This window comes from Sinocyclocheilus rhinocerous, unplaced genomic scaffold (assembly GCF_001515625.1).
Source record: "Sinocyclocheilus rhinocerous isolate Xijiao unplaced genomic scaffold, SAMN03320098_v1.1 scaffold315, whole genome shotgun sequence".
Taxonomy (NCBI): domain Eukaryota; kingdom Metazoa; phylum Chordata; class Actinopteri; order Cypriniformes; family Cyprinidae; genus Sinocyclocheilus; species Sinocyclocheilus rhinocerous.
This window is the reverse complement of record NW_015630423.1, coordinates 409386-431431: the sequence shown is the minus strand read 5'-3', so window position 1 is coordinate 431431 and position 22046 is coordinate 409386. Positions and strand designations below refer to the sequence as shown.

Below are 22046 nucleotides of genomic sequence, written 5' to 3'. Positions count from 1 at the left end.
TTCATGTTTTTTTTTTTTTTTGAGATTTGTCAAAGAGTGATCCTTATTAGGGTGCAAATAAATAGCAGCCTTGATGTGAAAAGGCAGCAGCTCGACAAGTTTGGTTGGGAAAAATAAGTTCTTCCAGTCTTGATTAACCTTAAAGCTTTTTTTTTTTTTGGCCAAGCATTTGAACTCATGCCCTTCAGTCATCTCATATCCGACAACACATTCCAACATTTCAAGCTAATTTCCTGCCAGATTCGCATGAACTCATCTCCCGCTAATTTCGCTCCGCGCTGGCCAGTGTTATAACGTCTTATTTTTGATTTTCAAAGACTTCAAGATCCAGGATTATTTGTCAGCCAGCTCCATGCTGTGACCAGTCTCAGTTGCTTGCCATGAGATCTGCATTACAATCCAATGAAAGTCAGGGAAAATGGGAAGGGTATTATTTGTTCCTGGAAGAACGAATGGCACAGCTTTAGGGATTGAGTATCCAGGGGCTCAAGGCAGATTAGAACTTGCCCCATCCAGAAAGCCATGCATTCCTTTCATCTCCAAGACTGGACAAGAGTTTTCCTGGCAGCGGAAGAAAGCAGACACTAACCCCCACGGTCATGGAGACGGAAGTTCGTACAGTAGGAAAAGTTCACTTTTTCCATGAGCACAACCCATATTTAGCCATTTGATTTGCCACAGGCCTCGGACAAAAGGTGGGAGATCAGACCATTACCATATAGATGAGTCGTCGAGACGTCTTTTTTCATTTAGCAGCTGGCAGAGAGGGAGCGAGCGAAACCACAAACACGGAGGCTGCAACGGTGCCTCTGCTTGAGTGACATCTGCGGCTGAGGGGAAATCGATAGACCGGGCTTTTTAATTCTGACTGTCAGAGTAACATTGTCATCAGGAACACAGCAAATCAATCCGGTGTCACTGTGCTGTACATCCCTGGCATTAACTTAAATAAATACCATACCGGAGAGGTTTTCTGACCATCTTGCACCTTCTAGTAATCAGTTCAATTACCCATAAACATGTTATCTGGAAAGTGTCAGTGAGACCTTGTTTAAATTCATGCATTTGCCAACTCAACTGGACATTTCTGTTTTGCCATGCGCTATGGAAATCGTAATTTCCTCAGCAAAAAAAAAAAGATTCAGTATTTCGTCCCCAATTTCTGTTTAACTTAATTTGTTCAGATGTTTAAAATGGTACTTTCCAAAAAATCCAATCATTCATCATTCTCAATGATTCTCATGCCTTTGCTGTAATGCAATATTTATTATTATTTATATATATATATATATATATGAAGAGTTAATTTGCAAAAACAGATAACTCCGTTTTTTACCATTTTTAAAAATCATGTTTTTTATGTAAATATATGAAGAGTTTATTTGAAAAAACAGATAACTCCATTTTTACAATTTTCAAAAATCATGTTTTTATTATGTTATCATGTTTTTATTGTGTTTTATTGTTTTAGTTAGCTGTATTTTTAGTTTTTTTTTTTTTTTACCTAATCAAAATTGCCCAACTGCAGTTTGATTGAGATTAATTGGAATGCACAATGAAAAAAAACATGATTTTTGAAAATTGTTAAAAACGGAGTTCTCTGTTTTTGCAAATGAACTCTTCATATATATACACAACGTAATATTTATTTCATTTCCTTAAATTTTGCATTATAGTAATGGGCATACGATTTTTTTTTATGGTAATAATAGTTGGTCCTAATACTTCATTCAATTCATTTTTTTTAAATGGAAAATAGAATTGTTTTGCTTTTTTGTTTTTTGTCCAGTTATGTTTTTGACAGATTTCGTAAAGTTCGGCCAATGACAAAATATGCAGCATAACTGAATTTTCACAACATGTGTAATTGCGACTGATGTGGTAATGCGTTATGTGGAGGCGGTAAATTGGAAGGCGGGAAAGCGTGACCTGTCTCTCCAGATATAGCGCGCTGCAAATGATTGACTTTTGAGGAGACTGCCATCTGCTGTAGTGCGTGTAGCCCGACGCGAAAGCTGCCTGAGAGTCCTCTGGGCTCTCTTTGCAAGGATGTCTGCTTTTGTCGCCATCACTGCGGAAATTGGCCAATCCACCTGAGCGAACAGATGTTGCCATTTCCTCAGGGTCCAATGAGGGTACATCAGCATTAGGTGCAGGGGCGTTTTCTCCGAGGACGCAAGGGAGGCGCTGCCTCGGAAATATTCTGATGAGTAAATAATTGATAGTACAAAAAATAAAACAAATATATAAACAACTGATTTTTTTATAAAGTGAGGCTGAGTCAACTTCCAAATCAAAACAATCTTGGAAACACAAAATGATCTGTAACCATGAATAGACTTTGTGTTTAATGAAGGTTTGAGGATGAACAAGAATTTAACCATATAAAAAGTACTATTGCAGATGTTTACAAAGAAATGTTAAAAAACATAATATATACATCTCTCACACACAATGTTGAGTTTTTGTACCTGTAAAGTTTCAGCTTAGGAAAGCTCTTTATATTCAGTGTGGCTATTTTTTCCTGATGTGATGGAAAATCAGCAAGAGGGTCATTCACCCGGTACACTGACCCTCTGCTCGCACCATATGGTAGATTTATGAGGCGTCGAGCTGACTGATAGATCTCATTTTCCACAGGTAAACTAGATGGCTTTTTCCCGGAGGACAGCTTCATAGACATGGGCGAGATAGACGTGGGCCGCAAAGTCGCCCAGCTGATCCCGCCTGGAATCTTCTGGAGGTCACAGGTCTTTATCGACCACCCCATGTACCTCAAATTCAATGTGTCCCTCAGTAAAGATGCCTTGGTGGGGATCTACGGGAGGAGAGGCCTACCTCCGTCGCATACACAGGTGGGTCAGATAAGTCTATTCAGATAATATTTAAACAATGTTTGTTCTGTCTTTTAATCCAAATGTTGATGTTTATTGTATTTTAATGAGAATGAAAGTAGAAAGAGATGAGAAAAAATCCGGAGACTATTCAGGCCAAAATCAAAACAATTTTTTCTACATAGAGCATGCATGCTAAATGCTAAGCGCTAATTGTTGATGTATTTGCATTTTGAAAGCTAAATTGCATAATTTCTGTGGAACTAGATGGACTTATATGACAAACATGTTTCCCAAACATTCCCTCCGCCATTAATCAGACAAAGTTTGGTTAAACTACTGTAGTGTTACTATGTAATATATCAGCATATTAGACTGGGAAAGAAAGTATTTTAACATTGAAATTTACACACATCAACCAAACAGCCTCACAAAAAAGCTTATTCCTCTTTCCTCACAAGGTTTGAGTTTTTTTTTAAATTAAATCAAATATGAAGGATCCACTTTTGTTTGTTTGTCCCTCCCATTCATTTGTTTATAGACGTAGCATATTCCCCCAAGATTTAATTTCATTTTGTGGCATATTATCATCTCAAAGACTCATCTCAAAGGCTTTGACATAAACAGTCTCTTAATTTCAGTATCGGACACAGAGCATCTCAGCCTCCCTGTATTGATTTGGTTCATATGTGCAGTAGTATTGTGTCACTGGAAATTACTCCAAGACCTTGGTTGATAGACTATTTCAATTGAGCCAAGCTAACCAATAAGAGAGATTTTACTTTTTTTTTATTTTTTTTTCCTCTTCAATTTTGTGCGAACAGATTTATTTTGTAAGTGTGTTTCTTAATAACACATGTGGATATAGTAAGGTTAATTGTGTATGATTGGATTTCAGATTTCAGTGTTCCATTATGTTCAGTGATATTGCTTGGTTTGTCATTTGGCTTATGCACAAATGTCAAATAAGAATGTCACGGCGATATGTCATCCCACAATTAAAAGAAATTAGAAATTATATTGTATGTACACAACCGTTTAAGTTTGGGGTCAATATTATTAGTTTATTTATTCATTCATATTTATTTATTCATTGATTTATTGTTTTTTTTTTTTTATAAGAAATGAATGCTTTTATTGAGCAAGGGTGCATTACATTTGTTTAAAAGTGACAGTAAAGACATTTATACTTGTTGCAAAAGATTTATTTCAAATAAATGTTGTTCTCTTGAGCTTTCTGTTCAACAAAATCCTGAAAAAAATGTGGTTTAAAAAAAAAAAATTAAGCAGCACAACTAGCCTTGCTGGAAACATTTAGAAACTAGCATAAAGAATTTATAGAATATAAATAAATCCATATAATATAACAAAATAGTATTATTATTATCATTATTTTATGCACATATACACTACTATTTAAAAGTCTGGGGTCAGTAAAATGACATTTTAAGAAATGAATGCTTTTATTGAGCAAGGGTGCATTACATTTGTTTAAAAGTGACAGTAAAGACATTTATACTTGTTGCAAAAGATTTATTTCAAATAAATGTTGTTCTCTTGAGCTTTCTGTTCAACAAAATCCTGAAAAAAATGTGGTTTCAAAAAAAAAAATTAAGCAGCACAACTCTTATTAACATTGATAATAATAATGTTTTTTGAGCACCAAATCAGCATATTAGAATGCTTTCTGAAGGGTCACGTGACTCTGAAAACTGCTGTAATGGCAGCTGAAAATTGAGCTTTGCCATCACAAGAATAAACTGCATATTAAGAAAAATATAGAATAGTTAATTTAAAATGTAATATTACCGTTTTACTGTTTTTATCAAATAAATGTGTCCATAGTGAGCATAAGAGACTTCTTTCAACAGTATTGAGAAAAATCCATGAGATCTCATGTGATTCTCATTACTACTTTAAATGCTTGTAATATTTTGTCAATTTAAATGCCATAATATTTAGCTACTCCTAAGTATAAATAATGAAAATCAGCATAAATGAAATGCAGTACTTTTAAAAAAAAAAAAGAGGTGACATATAACCCATACAGGTTTGAGGTGTGAGATTCAAAATTTTACATATATTAGCATAAATTGGTGCAGTGTTAGCAGCTGTTCTTTCACACCTTGCATTAGTCCTCTTTTCACAGTCTCAATCTGCCCTTAGAGACCAGCTCCTGTTGGCTCCCACGTGCAGGACTTATCAGATCCTGGAGGCTCATGTGTCATTCCTAATGCTTGTTTGTGGTCTGTCTGTCTCTCCTTGTCTCCAGTTTGACTTTGTGGAGCTGTTGGATGGCCGTCGACTCCTGTCGCAAGGGTTGCCAGGCCTTGAGGGTCCGCCTTTTCCAGCCCAGCAGCGGAGCCTGATGCCACTCACCAGTCACGATACAGGCTTTATACAGTACATGGATTCGGGCATCTGGCACTTGGCTGTGTACAATGATGGGAAGGAGACGGAGCAGGTGTCCTTTCTCACAACTGCGATCGGTTAGTACATCATTAAATGGAAACGTTTCTTTAAATAACGCAACATGTGTAACTTTAAATGTGCAAATGGTAATTGCTTTGCAGGTGACATATGTAAAAGAACATTTGCACAGGGCCTCAGTAATAATAGCCATGTTTTCTGATGAACATGGAAGTCTGATTCACACGTGGTCAGGTACATGAGACATTCCAACTTTGCTGCTGAAATCCAATGTTATGCATAACCTGCCATTATAATGGCAAATTTAACCGTTTCTAATCTCTTGATTTTTCTTTTTCTTCCAATTCCCATTCAATTGGATGGGGTGACAGTGTAATGTCATTTGTGGTTCTATGGTTCTCTGAAGCATAGATCTTTCTTATTACCATGCAAGCTGCCAAATAGTAGTCCTCTAGAAAAGATTTTCAAAATAATTTCCTTGTAAACTTGGAGATATTGATTCAGACAGAAATGAAATTGCCACACAACCTTTTTGTTTGTTAAAAAACAGTAGGTAAAAACCAATCTAAGAATCAGATGCCAGTTTTCAACATTCACTATTCATATAGTCATCGTAAGCATAAACAATCTTAACCAATCTTTGAATCAGATGGCGAAAAAATCACTGACTTGTGCCAGAAAATGTTGAAATTACATTGCATACAAGTTTCTATTTAAATCAGTTATTGTGCAAATAGGGCCCAAGTCACTGTGATATATACTGTAGATGATATAAGGAAAGGTTGTCATTTAGACTGCGGCCAAAATAAATCTTACTTAAATGGTTTGGTACCACTTCATTGACATGCCAATTTGCGAAATGAAATAACATTCGTAATTCATGTAGTCATTGCGAGCCTAAACAATCTTAAACCTAAAATGGCTTTGACAGACAATCTCAGCCAAAATTATCCAACATTTTTTCCCCAAATCAAATAAGAATTAGGCATCGAAGGAAATTTTCGCCTGCTCCGTGCTTGCTTGTCAGAGCCTGCCTTCACTGATATTACCCTTTTTGCATCGCCACCTCAGCCAGCCTAGACCTCTACAGAGTAATCAAGGTGGATCTAAATAAGAAAGATTGCGGAAATGAGCAGTGCTTCACTATGCCTGCGTGTGTTCTTCACTGATGACTCGTAAGACTCTTGTTACTTTTTGAGTGCCTCCCAGCAAATCCCGCTTCCAATTTGCTGTCTATTTGCATAGAACACAGTGGCCTTGATTCAAAGCTTCTGATTGACGACCCTTCCGTTCCCCTATGCATATTATTGGTCATTATTTGATCATATTCACATGTGTTTTTTGATGTGAAAGACTTTGCCGTTCCATCCATTGCCATCACTGATGGAGGTGATTTCGATTTTGTCCTTTCCGTTCAGCGTCCTGAAAGTGACTTTGATTAGTGCGAGCCCGTCAGGAGGGAGGGCAGAGCTTGAGCCCGTCGCGAGGTTTCAGCTTTCATGGAGGTGGCAGCTGGGAGCTGTTCTCACATGCTCTTTAATTAAACGCTCCTGGGCCATGGTCCATCTGCAACGGGAGGGGGGAGGGGTTTGCCAGCCTATCGATCGATGCAAGTGTGTCTGCCACACATCCATTTCTGCTGTTCCAGCTCGTCATGGGGAAAGACGGCACTGCGCCTTACCACCCCCGATGAGGATGGAATACAATACCGTATATACGACACATGACATGGTGGTTTAGAGTGGCGGAAGATGAGGAGAGAAGGAGACAGTCTGTTTATCCTGTGTTCAGTACTCTTGGATGCAGCCACCATTGGGAGTTTGTTGGCCACCTGCGGTTCAGGGCCAAGACGGTGGGCTTAGAGAAAGAAGGTCTGGAACAAGAGTCACGCCTGAGTTGATTTGACTCTGAGCTGTGGAGCTCAAAGGGAGGCAGAAAGAGGAGGTGAAGAAAGAGGGAAAAAAGAGACCGAGAGGGTGAGAAAGACCAGAAGAAAGTAGGTCAGATGGATGGCGACCTTCAGCAGGGTTTCAAACTGCACCCAGTTTTCAGCACAGAAACATTAAATGTTACACTGAAGACAAAGTTTTAGCTTTTGAACCCTACTTTTTTCATTTTCTTAGTGTTAAAATGCTTTGCTATCCTAGTTTAATATGCAGAGACCGTTAAACGTAATCCCTTAGTAAACTGCGATTCTGAGGCGTTTTCAAAACATTGCTCTATTTGTTTTGGGTTCGTGACCAGCCCGGCAACACTGCATCGCCCAATGGCATGAGATTGGGGCGTGGCTTTCTATTTGTCTGACCAATCATGGACAGGGAAGTATTCAGGAAACAAAAAACATCATTTGTTTTTGACTATTGATCACTAATGGTGCACACCTGCTTCCTTTATGCGTTTGTGAATAGAACTAAACTGCCTCCTTACCCATAGAAAAAAAATTACAAATGAGATCTTTTTAATATTTCTGTTTCTCTCTGCTAGACTGCAGAGAAATTAAATAGAGAGCAAAAGGAGACTTTTGACTCTTTTAATCTCACGTGGCATCTGTAGAGTTCCAAAATGTATCCCGAGAGTTTCAGACTGTGCAGTTAAATGTCAGATTTCAGTAGTCTTCTGCGACCACTTTACTAGTACTATACAATCCACATTCATTTTATAGTTCTATATTCTTGCTGTATGTCAACAACTCTCTCGGTTGTGTATATATTTGGAATTTTTGGTAAGATAAACTGTATCCTTAAATGAAACATTACCTGACATCTCAATGGAGTCTCCGGAGCTATAAGTGCAGCCTCTGAGCAATACAAATTTCCTCTGGGTACACGTATGCCATGGTCCATAAGGGACCTGAAGTGTTGGATATCTCTATTGTTCTTGCTCTTTCTCTCTCTGTGACTCTCTATTTTTGTTTCCTCCTTTTTTATTTCTTTATGCCTCTCTACTCTCTCTCCATAATTCTCATGACTCCTCATTACAAAGCTAAGGTGTCCGTCCCATGTCTCATTTGTCCCCGCCATGTGGTCTTCTGTTGTCAGAGTTATCAAGGATGCATCTCTAGCTGTGCCTTGCTGATTGCTCTGGTCCCTCGGCTTTCTGAGGAGCCAACAGGCCTTCAACAACAATTCTAATATTAGATATTTTTCACAGATTGAAGCCAAGGACTTCTTGTGTAGTCTTGTGCTATACAAGAGCACAGAGGTGTAATTAATGTCCGATCAGTAGAAGAGATTAAAGGGGTCCTATTATGCTCTTTTACAAAGTCTTGATTTTGTTTTGGGGGTGTACTAGAACAGGCTCTCATACTAGGTTGTTCGAAAAACACATTATTTTTCACATATTTTACATTATTACAACACCTCTCTCCCCAGTCTGGCAAGAACGGCTCGAATAGTTCCTGTATCAAATGAAGGCCCGCCTTCTGAAATACAAAATGTGCTGTGATTGGTTAGCTGGGCCAGTGTGAGCTGTGATTGGCAGCACTCGGTGCCTGGTCAAGAAATGTCATGCCCCTTACCATAGCCGCCTGCTAGCTTCAGTGTAAATATTGCGTCAAAATCAAATCAATTTGAGCGCGATTTAAACCCGGATGATTGTAACCACTCTAAGTTTGTCTGCCTTGGGAAAGCTAGCGTGTCTCAGACATAGTGATGATAACACTCGTTGCCTTCTCTAGTGCAGCTCAACCAGGTCTCATCCCATTCGTCGATATTTGTGATATCACAAATCCCGGAAAATATGCGTTGTAGTCCAAACGAGTCGTTCGTTGTAGTTTTTGAAAAGTGATTTCTGTTAAATAAAATATCTCCTTTTGAAGTGGACTTTGAACTTTGCAACTTTGTAGATCTTTTTTATGCTCAAACAGCAACATTACAGACTAACTAAAGTTGAAAAAGTAAAAAAGCATAATAGGACCCCTTTAAATGTGTTATTATCATTACTATTGTTCATACGTCGTTTGAACAAACCTGATAAACAATTTAATATGAATGAATGGCTCTTAATATGTCTGTTCGGACAAACGCGAACATTCACATGCTGTCAATGTGACAGTTTTTTTTTATTTTTTTTATTTATTCGTTTATTGGCATTATCTAATATTTTCCATCGCACTGCAAAAAAAAACAAAAAAAACTTAAATAAACAGTTGCTCTTAAATAAAACATGTTAATACTGTTTGACTTGGCATTAGCATCAGAAACGGAAAGTTGTGCAGCGCTTTTTCGTACGCTCCACCTAATTTCAGGAAGTGATTTGCGCTTTCATCTTGCCATTTGCCATCCAATTTCTACACTGAATACTTACGTTGGTGTTAACAGGCCTTAAATATTATTTTCACATTAATAGTTACTTTCACTCTAATGGATAATAAAATGGCTGACAAATCTACTAGACCTGGATTTGAAGGAGGAACCTGAGCCATAATATCTTGAGACCAGAATATCTTGAAGACTTGAAGGTGGATACTTTTGACTTGAACCATTAAGCAACCACCTAGACCACCCTAACAACCTCATAGCAGCACTCAAATCTGTGTAACATTACGGCAATTTTGTACAGGCTAGCAAGACAATTTTTATTCAGAAATGTAAAAACGTTAATTTAGAAATGTTATTATACTTAAAAAAATTATTATAGAACTTCCTTTTTGTGCCGCTAGTGAATTATACACTTCAACTTTAAGGCTTACATCTACAAAACTTTATAGGAAATGTTGCAAATAGTCAAGTTAAACATGTCGCCCCTACTATGTATAGAGTTCTTGTGTTCTCTGTGTGTGGCATGCAGAAATATGGACTCCTTCTTTTTCAAAACTTACGACTGGACACGGACTTCTCAGTCACTGCTTAGAGATGGAATTATACGTGACAGTTCTGAAGAGAAGTGGAGGGTCTGGACTGCAAGTACTGAACTCAGATCAGTCGTAGTGTCAGAAATGCTTTATGTGAGAGTGACAGAGATGCAGCGAGAGATGGATTGTGCTCTACTGATACATGAGGAGAGCATCTTTCAAAACCGATACGAAGCGAAAAAGCCATCTCATGTATAATTGCATCTGTGGACGTAATTGCAAATGGCTTAATTTATCTTACAATACTACACATGCACAGTCACTTATAGTAGGCTTTCGAGAGACCTGTATGTGCCCTCTGCTAAGAAATGGAGGCTGGAAGCCATCAAAATCCCTACCGAAGTCTTGATAGGCTCAGGCGTACCAGGGGGATAGCCAATCCGCCAGCCTTTTCCTCTCACATCAAGAGACTTGTGCCTTTAAAATTCTTTCAAAAACATGCTCTGCAGCACAGTCTAGTTACCACCCTCCCTTCTTCTTTTCTCCCCCCTTCCTTCGTTCAGCTTCCCGTCTGTTGCATCCTCTGCGATGATTGACTCTCTTGAGGAAGGGGAAGGCTGTGTCCGGGCTCACATTTCCAGCCCTTTGTCCGACACAAAAGCATCTTTGTCGAGAGAGCTCAGTCCCGGGCGCACCAGCGATTCGAAGGGAGCCTTAGAGAGGGAATATTTTTCACCGTTATTTCATGTATAATTCAGGTTGCGTCTGATTTCAGCTGCACAGAAATGAGCGTGGATTTGCCTCTGTAAAAAAAAAAAAAAATGTCATATCATAAAATATAGTAATTGCATAACGTCATTTAAGTTTCGCCATTGACGAATTTGTCCCAACCACTTTATGGAATTATATACATTTAATACAGAGGAAGCTGTTCCAATTTTCAAGCAGGGATTTTTTTTTATTTGCGTGTTATAACAAGTGACAATCTGGCACAGATTTGTTTGCTTTAATGTTTTTTGTGCCTCCGTTGCAGTTGTTATCAGTCGCGGAAAGTGATTCATGCTTAGCATTTGGTAGTTGATCCATGTATTTATCCACTGAGCTACAGAATTCCGGGACAGATAGCGACAGATGTAGGAATAAAGTTATCAAATAAAATGTCACAAGTTCATTTGAGGACTTCAATTGGTCATCAAGAATGATTGCAAATCACTCTATAATGAGTTTTATGTTATTAAAAATAACTTGCAATTGAAATGTTCTAATATCATTGTTTGCACGTCAGACTTCCAGTACATACTCTATTACAGACCTAATCACTGCATCCATTATATGGCCCATTTTGCATATTTATGATCAAACTAATTAATATGCATAAGCGAAGTCTTAAATTCATGATTCAACAAGATTGCTTATCTAAGATAGATATCTAAATGCTTCTTGAGAGCTGTCAGTGTGTGAATATACGATGTGTCTACCAAGAATCAAGCACCGCTTCTTCACTCCAGGAGTCTTGTCTAATAGATCCGCAATCTGTAATGAACCCCTTTTATTTATATGTTCCTGCTTGAAATCAGAAATCTTGTAATTGACATGTCAACATTCCTTGCATTTAAATTAGCACGCTTCACTGAAGAAAGGATGTTAGATGGAATTTCCATTAGCCGTTTCACTGGATGTGTCATGCACTCGTGTTGGCTTTGCAATGGTCAATGTTAGTGCTGTTTCACAAAAACAGCTACACTAATTATGGTGAGTTCCTAATTAGGCTGAAGTAAATTCGTCAAGTGGCTGCACTTGAGTACCACTTCACCTTAGACCTGCTAGATAACAGAAAATGTCACACTTTATTTTCTCTTATTTATGAAAAGAGTATACATTTCCTTGTGCTTGATTTGTCCAGCAGTCATATAAATATAAAATATAGGCTTATATTTATAGACTTGGCATGCGCACATTTTTTTTGTACTCTTATAATGTCAGTTGAATTGATGTGCCAATAGCGTCATTCCTTAGACCTGCTAGATAACAGAAAATTTCACACTTTATTTTCTCTTATTTATGAAAGGAGTATACATTTCCTTGTGCTTGATTTGTCCAACAGTCATATAAATATAAAATATAGGCTTATATTTATAGGCTTAGCATGCGCACATTTTTTTTTTACTCTTATAATGTCAGTTGAATTGATGTGCCAATAGCGTCATTAGCGTCAAATGAAATTGCTAAAATATTGATGTTTCCCTGAACACACCCCTGTCTGCTATTGGTTGGTCAAACTATAGCTCCGCCTTAAATTCACCTCATTGGTCAAGTCGATGTTTTTGTCGGACTGGATAGGATCATCAAAGTGTTTATATTTCTTATCTGCATAGGATGAAGAAATTTAACATGAAAAATGACGCACTTCACCTTTTAAGACCTTCATGTAAGCAATACATGTTACGATGCAACTCATATGACTTTGATATCAGCTCTGTTTTGGAGCTGTTTCTCCTGCTCAGTTTTGAGCTCTGAAAGTTACTGTATGTTTTTATAGTGAACTCTTTTATTTTGAAAGATTGTATTTTTTTTGGTATGTGACCCCTTTAAAATTGAAACAGAACATACAGTACACCAAAAATTTTTTTAGCTTTTTTACACCAAGTTCTTTAGGGAAAGAGAATAAACTGCGTCTCGCGAGTGAAGTACTGATGAATGTGCATCCTTCTGACAAACTTTCTTTGATGACATTGTTTTGCAGACTCTATCGATGACTGTCCTAGTAACTGTTTTGGAAATGGAGATTGTGTGGTCGGAAACTGCCACTGTTTTCCTGGCTTCAGAGGACCCGACTGCAGCAGGGGTGAGATTTCTGTTTGCCTGCTCCTCCTTTAACCTCCATTTCTTTCTTTATTACTTTCAGTCCTTCATCCCTGCAGTCTTTTCTGTTTCACTTTCTCTGCCACTCAACATCTTCCTTTGCTTAAATAATATAACCGTTGTTTTCAACACTAATGAAATAAGTGATTGTAGTAATAAATATGTATGTGTGTGTCGATTTGTGAGGATTCATAAATAAAGGACTTAATAAAATACAATAAAAATATATTCATTTGGACATTTCAAAATGTATGCATTAGAATTTACATTATAGTTATTCAGTAGCTACAGCTTGTTTTTGGCAGGCATTAAGGTAACCATTTCTCTTGTGCCCTGTCACTTTAAAATCGATTTCCACATTAGAATTCAGTTGCTCTTTCCTGTTTGCATGTTTGTAGTGTATTCTGGTCTCTTGATCATTCGCATTTCAGAAATCCCTTGTTCATACACAAAACTTCTAGATCAATATGGTCTCACTCACTTTTACCACTGTAACTTTTGCTGCAGCGGTCATATTGATTTTTACACAGACATGAGTTGCCATCTTCCAACAAGAGTCCAGCAGACCAGCACAAGCAGTATTTTTTATTTTTTTTTGTTTGAAGCTACATTTGGCAGACCTTTAACATTTTGTGTGTACTCTTTCCAGCGTCCTGTCCGGTGCTTTGCAGCGGGAATGGTCAGTACCTCAAAGGCCGCTGCATGTGTCACAGCGGTTGGAAAGGATCCGAATGTGATGTTCCCACCAACCAGTGCATCGACATTACCTGCAGCGGACATGGCACATGCATTGTGGGAACTTGCATCTGTAATCCTGGCTACAAAGGGGAGAACTGTGAAGAAGGTACCAGAAAAATGTGGTTAAAAACACTAAACTACAGATCAAAAGTTTGACCTAAAAGATTTTTAAAGGTTTTTGAAAGAAGTCTCTTATGCTCACCAAAGCTAAAAAATAAAAACAGTATTAATATGCGATTTTTAAAAGAACTGTTTCTATTTTGATGCGTTTTAAAATTTGATTTATCCCTGTAATGTTAAAGCTAAATTTTCTGCATCATTACTCCAGTTTTCAGTGCCACTTGACCCTTCAGAAATCATTCTAATATGCTGATTTGCTGATGAACATTTCTTATTATAAAACAGTTTTTGTTGCTTAATATTTTTGTGGAAACCGTGATATATATATATTTTTTTTTCAGGATTCTTTGATGAATAGAAAGTTCAAAAAACAGCATTTATTTGAAATAGAAATCTTTTATAACATATAACTTAAATGAGTTTACTGTCACTTTTGATCAATTTAGTGTGTGCTTGCTGAATAAAAGTATTAGTTTTTCTTTTCTTTCTTTTTTTTAAATCTTACTTATCCTAAACCTTTCCATAGAGGTGTATCACAGTTTCCACAAAATATGAACCTGTTTTCAACATAGATAATAATAAAAAGAAAAAAGAAATGTTTGAGTACCAAATCAGCCAAAATCAGCATATCATGATTTTGATTAATTCAGATGGGTCATGTAACACTGAAGACTTTCAGCTTTGTCCTCACCAGAATAAATGATATTTTAAAATATTTATATATATAAAAAAAAAAATATATATATATATATATAAAACTTTATATATAAAGTTATTTTAAATTATAATATCTCACAATATTGCTGTTTTACTATATTTTTTCATCATAAATGCAGCCTTGGTGACTTTTTTCAAAACATTCAACAATATTTTTAATTATTCCAAACTTTTGAGCAGTAGTGCAATTTGACTTTTTTTTTACTTTGCTAGTATATTCCTAAAATTGGGGAAATAAATAAACTTTTAGCCATTATATGTGTAACTTCACCTGTCTCTAACCATTATACCACCATAATACTTTTGTTGTAAGGATGTCTGTGCTATTTTTGATGCCGTTGCCCCTTTTATGAAGAAAAATCTGAATTTTTACGCACCAATTTGCACAGAAATGGAGTAAGAAGCCCTTCTTGGCCTTTTTTAGTATGCATATGTACCCTTCTGAATATTTAAGGTGGGCGTACATGACCTTCGAGTTTGTAGCGGGCCCATGAGTATCTGACTCGTCTCGTTACGCCTAGAAAGTCTCCCCGCTCCTTTACATGCTTTATGGATACTTCTGAGGGTCCAAAGCAATCCATTAAGAGATGAACAATTCTTTTGTGTCAAGATCCAATAAGTTGAATGTGCTCTGAGAAGTCTGAACTGAGACTACAGCGGCCCAACGAGAGGGGCGACCGAGGCTTGAAGAGATAAGATTAAAGTAGCCATTGTGTTTGGCAGTTTTTGAAGGCTCTCATTTCAAGATGAAAAATTATCTTGCCGATTTTGACAAATGGTATGTTCTGACTCCTCTGACCCCCGGCAATTCTATTTCGGGTCTCACCGTCGGCCATTCGAGGAAGAGAATATAGACACTGGCGCTTTAACGGTTCTACCTTTCTTCGCCGCGACCTTCAGGCGGTGATGATTAATTGCCAGGAGAGAGGCTCTTGTCATTTAGCCTATGATCTCTGTGCCTTGTGCCCAACCCATCTGCTAAGAGACCTGAACTCCTGCTTATCTATAGGAACGGCCTCTCCACCCATTTGTGTCACGGTAAAGGGAGTCTGCAATGTAGCGACCCCATCCCTCCTTTCCCATCATGTCCCAGCTGGCCTCATGTTAGCCATCTGTGAGGGCACATTCTTGGTTCATACCTTCGTTTTCTAATAGATATACACTACTGTTCAAAAGTTTGGAGTCAGTAAGTTTTTTTTTTTTTGTTTTTTTTTTTAAAGAACAAAAGTGGCAGACTTTTACATGTTACAAAAAAGTCTATTTCATGTTAATGCTGTTCTTTTAAACTTTACAAAAAATATTTACAAAAATGTCAATATATATGTAACGGTTTCATTATTTTATTTCTTTTTTTTTTCAACAATTGACAATAACAAAAAAATTATTGAGCAGCAAATCAGCATATTAGAATAAATTATGAAGACACTGAAGACTGGAGTAATGGCTGCTGAAAATGCAGTTTTGCATCACAGAAATATATAAATATAATTAAAATATATTAAAATGGAAACCAGTTATTTTAAATTTTAATATTTTCCAGAATATTACTATTTTTACTGTGTTTTTATCAAATGAATGCAGTCTTGGTGAGCATAAGCAAAAATGTTAAAAAAGCATTTTTTTTTCCAGGCATGATTGACTTGTTAACATAATACTGTACCAGCTTCTCCAAGTTTAGTGTTTTGAAGTTAATGAAATCACTGTATTTACTTAATATACATTCTCCCAATACATCAAAAATCCGACCCTGTGATGGTTGTGCAAAATTCAGATTGAATAATTGTCTCCTTTCAGTTCATCAGTTGGAATTTGAATAGGCCACACCCACAGGAATTCAACTTGGAAATTGAATTGGAATTACAAGAAAGACGAATTTACCGAATTGCAATTTAAAGAATTGAAAAGAAAAGCATTTTGGGAAATCAAGTATTTTTTCACCCTGGTTATTTAAATATGATCAAATAAATTCAATGTATCTAATCATCTTTTGTTTTTTTAAATTTGTTCTTTCTATACAGCATTATAGTTATCTAATCGAGCATTTGTTAGTTTGGTCATTCATGATTTCTACACTTCGTCCATTAATGCATTCTATGAGAGAGATTGTTCAAATTGAATTGGAATTACAAGAAAGACGAATTTACCGAATTGCAATTTAAAGAATTGAAAAGAAAAGCATTTTGGGAAATCAAGTATTTTTTCACCCTGGTTATTTAAATATGATCAAATAAATTCAATGTATCTAATCATCTTTAGTTTTTTTAAATTTGTTCTTTCTATACAGCATTATAGATATCTAATCGAGCATTTGTTAGTTTGGACACTTCGTCCATTAAAGCATTCTATGAGAGAGATTGTTCAAAGATATGTTTTTTTTTTTTTTTTTGCCATTTTTGCCTTTATTAAGATAGGATAGTATAGTATAGTATATCCAACATGCATTCTATAGTATTTGCTTTAACATTCTGTTCTTCATTTGTTAATTTTAGTATTCAATCGTTCATTCATTCGTTTAAGCATACTATCATTCTGTCTATCTAGCATTCTGTTGTTCCATATCGGCCTATAAACCTTCAGACATTTTGACTTAAAAAAGCTTGACAAACATGGGTTTTCGAGTTAAATTGACAGTTATATCTATTCCATTGAATTTCAGTTTATTTTCATTTTACTTCCATTCAAATTCAAGTGGTGCATTCTCTTTGCTACGTCACTTCAAGTTTAAACAGGAATTTAAAAGGAATTGTCAGTTCAGGTCTGAATGGTGCGCAACCCTTCTGCCTACATTTTTTCCTGAAATATCCTTTTTCACATACATCACATTTGAAGTCAAATGGGTTGCGAATGAAGTTTTATTTTCATAGTTGTTACTTTATTTTGCAAACCTCCGTCTTCAGAATATTTGTCTGAGGTGACTGATCCATAGTACATTCTTCAACGAGGATTAGAAATGAATTTAAGAGTAACGTGGGTACAGGAAGCGGAGCTTTTTGCCCATGGGCCATTGTAGGTGTCCTTGTTTGCATTCTGTCATGCTTGGTTTTGGGTTCACAGTAAGTGGGGGGACCACATCCAGCATCGCTTTTCGATTTAGCAGAACATGCTCCGACCGCGCCAGTCTTTTCCCTTCCCGGCGCTGGGAGGAAATCTCATTACCAGCAGCTGGAGGAGTCAGAGAGAGAGAGAACGAGCAACACTCTTCCCACCTGCCAGTTTACTGCACGACAGCGAATGCGGCCATTTAATTTGACCGTTTGTAAATCCTGCTTCTCTCAGGGTTTTTGGAAGTGCCAGGCCTCCTCAGACGCGGCTGGGCATGTGGCACGCTCTCCCCTACAAGAGCTAAACCTCTAGAGCCGTCGTCTTTTTTCCTTTTTTTTTTGGCCTGGGATGGATGACTAAGGCTTGAGTCATACTTTGAAAGGAAGAGGAACAGCAGGGGACACTGAGTTATGGCAGTTTAATGTGAATACATGCATCTGTTCAAGTCTGATCTAGTGCGCTTGTCTTTGATGATGAGTTTGGCCTGATGGGAAATTACTTCGCTGGTGTATTTTTACTTTGAATTCTGCTTCTGAATTATCATTTGATGTGAAAATGATTCAGTTAATACCTGCGTTGTGTGTTTTCTAATTTGCAGTGGACTGCCTGGACCCGACCTGCTCAGGGAGAGGTGTCTGTGTACGCGGAGAGTGCCATTGTTTTGTAGGTTGGGGAGGTCCCGGATGTGAGAGTCCACGTGCTTCCTGTATGGAGCAGTGCTCTGGACATGGGACCTTTTTGGCTGATACCAACACCTGTGACTGTGACCCCAACTGGACCGGTCACGACTGCTCCACAGGTCAGTACAGTGGTAGAATGCCGTAATGTCCTATGCAATTATGTGCTATTTCAGCCTGGGAACAGTATTTATGTACGTATTTGTTTAATTTATTTGTTTGTTTGTTTGCTGTTTTCACTAAATGAACACAAGGAAGAATTATATTTAGTTATTTTAATTTATGTGCACCAATCAGTATTTTATTTATATGCTATTATAGTATTGGTTTTTATTTTAATATTTTCAGTTTTCATTTTAATTTTATTAGAAGTTTTAATTTTGATGTGTGCTTTTGTTATTTATTTTTTATTTATTTTTGTGTTTTAATATTTCTATTTAGATTTATGTTTATTTCAGTTTTTTGTTGGGTAATTTGAGTACTTTAACCTAGCTATGTATTTACTTTAAGTTTTTAATCTAATGTTTTAGTTTTTTGTTTTGTTTTGTTTTGTTTTGTTTTGTTTTGTTTTGTTTTGTTTTGTTTTGTTTTCTTTTCTTTTCTTTTCTTTTCTTTTCTTTAGTTTTTTGTTTTGTTTTTTGTTTTGTTTTGTTTTTGTGTTTTTGTTTTTTGTTTTGCCTCACTTTGTGTTTAGTTTAGTTTAGTTTAGTTTAGTTTATTACCCAATTGTCAATGGATAAAATCCACATTAAAAGATCCATGCTACTTTTTTTCACTTTTTGAATTCCTTTTTGACATTAAATTATGTAAGTAAAATAGTTCGTAACGACAATTCAAGTTGACTTTTACCTACATTTACAGCAGTAAGCAATATCTACGGACACTGAAGTAAGAAAACGTTTAAACAAATTAATTAAAACAAAGCTTAACATAAATGAATTGATAACAGTTAATCAGAAATACTATTAAAACATCTGTCTTATATAAAATATAAATGTGAACAAAATTATCATGAATATTTTCAGTATAGCACGCAACATTTTCACAGAGCAATTTCCATATTGAAAAGAAATATTGCGTATTTATGACCCATGACAATTACTAATCATATAAGTATCTCATCCTGTACAAATACCTGCTTGATCTGATCATATTGCATATCCGTGTCTCAGAGCACAGTATGTGGTACAGTGTTAGCATCACACTAATCTGAAGGGCAAATCATACACCTGTGTTTTTGAATCTCTCTGTGTGAGCGGTTCATCACATATTTATGCGTGCCTGTGCATGAACTGATTCATGTTAAAATCTCGTAAACCCTCTAAATGAACCCTGATGCAGCTGATCTTTGCTAATCTCCACGCCACCTGTTGCCATGACAGCGGTGACTACAGGTGTCAGGGTGTAATTTCATGCTCCGCCTAATTTACCTCAATGTTCTCAGCTTGTGTGATTGAGAAAATTCTACGAAAACAATGCATGCAAAGCGCTTCAGTAAACATTCAGACTTTTGCCTATAACAGGAAGGTTAAACTCAAATGTTAAATTTCTGAACACTTCAAAGACATTCTTTCCTTCGGAATTAAGCAAACTTGGTTGATAAAGTCAGCACAGTGCCATTTCCTTTCTTTTTTCTCATCAAGAATAGGCAGTTTGGTCAAATTCTTCATGGTTTAAGAACAATTTAGTCCCCTCTTCTCGACCCCTCTCCTGGTCATGCCTGACCACCTTTTCACGGAGATTTTTCCACATTTCTGCTGTTTCGGTCACGCTAGTTAGACCTCCATCAGGAGGTGGGGGTGAAACAGCAGCGTTTGATGCAGCAAAAGTGGTTTGGCATTTCATGGCAGACAACGAGAGCCAGATTCTGTTAAGTAGCAACCTGTGGATAGTGTGCTTTGATTTTCACTCAAGATGGTACACCGTTGACTTTTAACTGTAGACACGAGTCTCACACTTGTGGTTTTATTCATGTGAAAGACACCCGTACAGTTGTTTGAAACCAGGAGATACACCTAAACATTTTGCTTACAAAAGTAATATTCAACATTTGTATTTTAAAAATACGTATATATTGAAGGTCAGAAGTTTGGACACACGTACTAATTTTTTTATTATGACTAAAAATGTTACACAAGTCAAAATATGTTATCTTCAATGCAACAATCCTTCGGCTCTACATTTTATCATAACTAATTTCATGAGATAATTACAATTTAATATAAAAAATACCAATTAAAAATGATAATAACATTAAATATGAATTCAGGTGTGTCTGAAATTTGGTTCTTTAGTGTAGGATAAAATATGTCTATATATATTATTTATTCATTTGTCAGTTTCACTAAATTACCACAAGGAATTGTAGAATTATATTTAATTATTTTCATTAAATATACATGTGCACCAATCAGTGTTATTTTAGTATTATTTATATACTATTGTTTTGTTTGTTTGTTTTATTAAGATTGAGAATGTTTGTACTTTTATGTTTTCAGTGTTCATTTTAATTTTAGTTAAATTATTATTAATTTGGTTATGTGCTTTTTTCATTATTATTGTTGTTATGATTATCTTTTATTTCAATTAATAACTTTTTTATAATCTTGTTTTTAGTTAATGATAATTACCTTGGATCAAACACTCAAATTTAATATGTGCTTGCTTACTAAATAAATAATAAGAGTTGAAAACTGTTTTTTTTTTTTTTTTGACTTATTATTTTTGGGTTGTGTTTTTTTTTTTTTTTTTGTCCCTTACTGTAACACAAGGGAGAAAACCAAAAGTTTTTTTTTTTCGAAACCATTTTTGAAACAAGGACATTTATTATTGATATCCCTCCAGAAGTGCTCAAAGCAGTGATGCAATATCGTTATTTTGGTCGCTGCTATTGTAAACACCACAAAGCTTTAGGAGAGAACTAATGGGGATTTTGCTTCAGCTAACTTTTGAAACTATCTGCAAATACGAATTTCACTTTAATGCCAAACAGACAGACTGACCTATTAGGTAATCCATTGGCTTTGCTGGAAATAGCCATTTAAAGCCTGGCTTCTCAAGCGAAAGTTGCAGCATGACTAAATTATTATGAGACTTGTACTCTCCTCTGCCTGCCTCTGCTTTAACTCACCAATCTGAATTGCAACCGCACTAGAAAAACACCCAGAACACATGTATTGTTATCAATACACTGTGAAAAAATATGTATGAAAAAATAAATAGGCTTTGGTAAATTATTTAATTGGATTATTTTACTTTAACTTCATTTAATTTGACTTTATTTTAACACAAGGTTTAAATTAAATTTAAAAAGACAGAAAATAAAATAAAATAAAATATTTAAGTATATTTACCTCCATTGGCAAACATCTGGCAACCATTTAACACTGACAAACATTGCATGTATTGTTACTTCTAAACTGTGAAAAATATGAGAATTAATATAATAGAATAAATAAAATAAAATATTTACGTCTTTTGGTAAACGTCTGGCAACCATTTAACTCTGAGAAACATTTCATGTGTTACTGATAAACTGTGAAAAATATGAGCATTAATAAAATAAAATAAAATATTTACCTCTTTTACAAACGTCTGGCAACCATTTAACACTGACAAACATTTCATGTATTGTTACTGATAAACTGCGAAAAATTTGAGCTTTAAAATAAAATAAAATAAAATAAAATAGAAAACAGTATATAACCATTTAACACTGACAAACATTTCATGTGTTACTGATAAACTGTGAAAAATATGAGCATTAATAAAATAAAATATTTACCTCTTTTGCAAACATCTGGCAACCATTTAACACTGACAAACATTTCATGT

General features: G+C 35.9%; 1 protein-coding gene across 2 annotated transcripts in view; it reads left to right on the top strand.

Annotated features, from left to right (window-relative positions):
* The window catches only part of LOC107740368 (teneurin-4-like), a 263631-nt gene that overhangs the window by 157523 nt on the left and 84062 nt on the right, over nucleotides 1-22046 (top strand). For both annotated transcript variants that reach the window (XM_016552793.1, XM_016552795.1), the window contains exons 9-13: nucleotides 2641-2855; nucleotides 5107-5323; nucleotides 12800-12901; nucleotides 13568-13762; nucleotides 18134-18334. In XM_016552793.1, the coding sequence (XP_016408279.1) occupies nucleotides 2641-2855; nucleotides 5107-5323; nucleotides 12800-12901; nucleotides 13568-13762; nucleotides 18134-18334 (930 nt within the window). The remainder of the gene's footprint in view (nucleotides 1-2640; nucleotides 2856-5106; nucleotides 5324-12799; nucleotides 12902-13567; nucleotides 13763-18133; nucleotides 18335-22046) is intronic.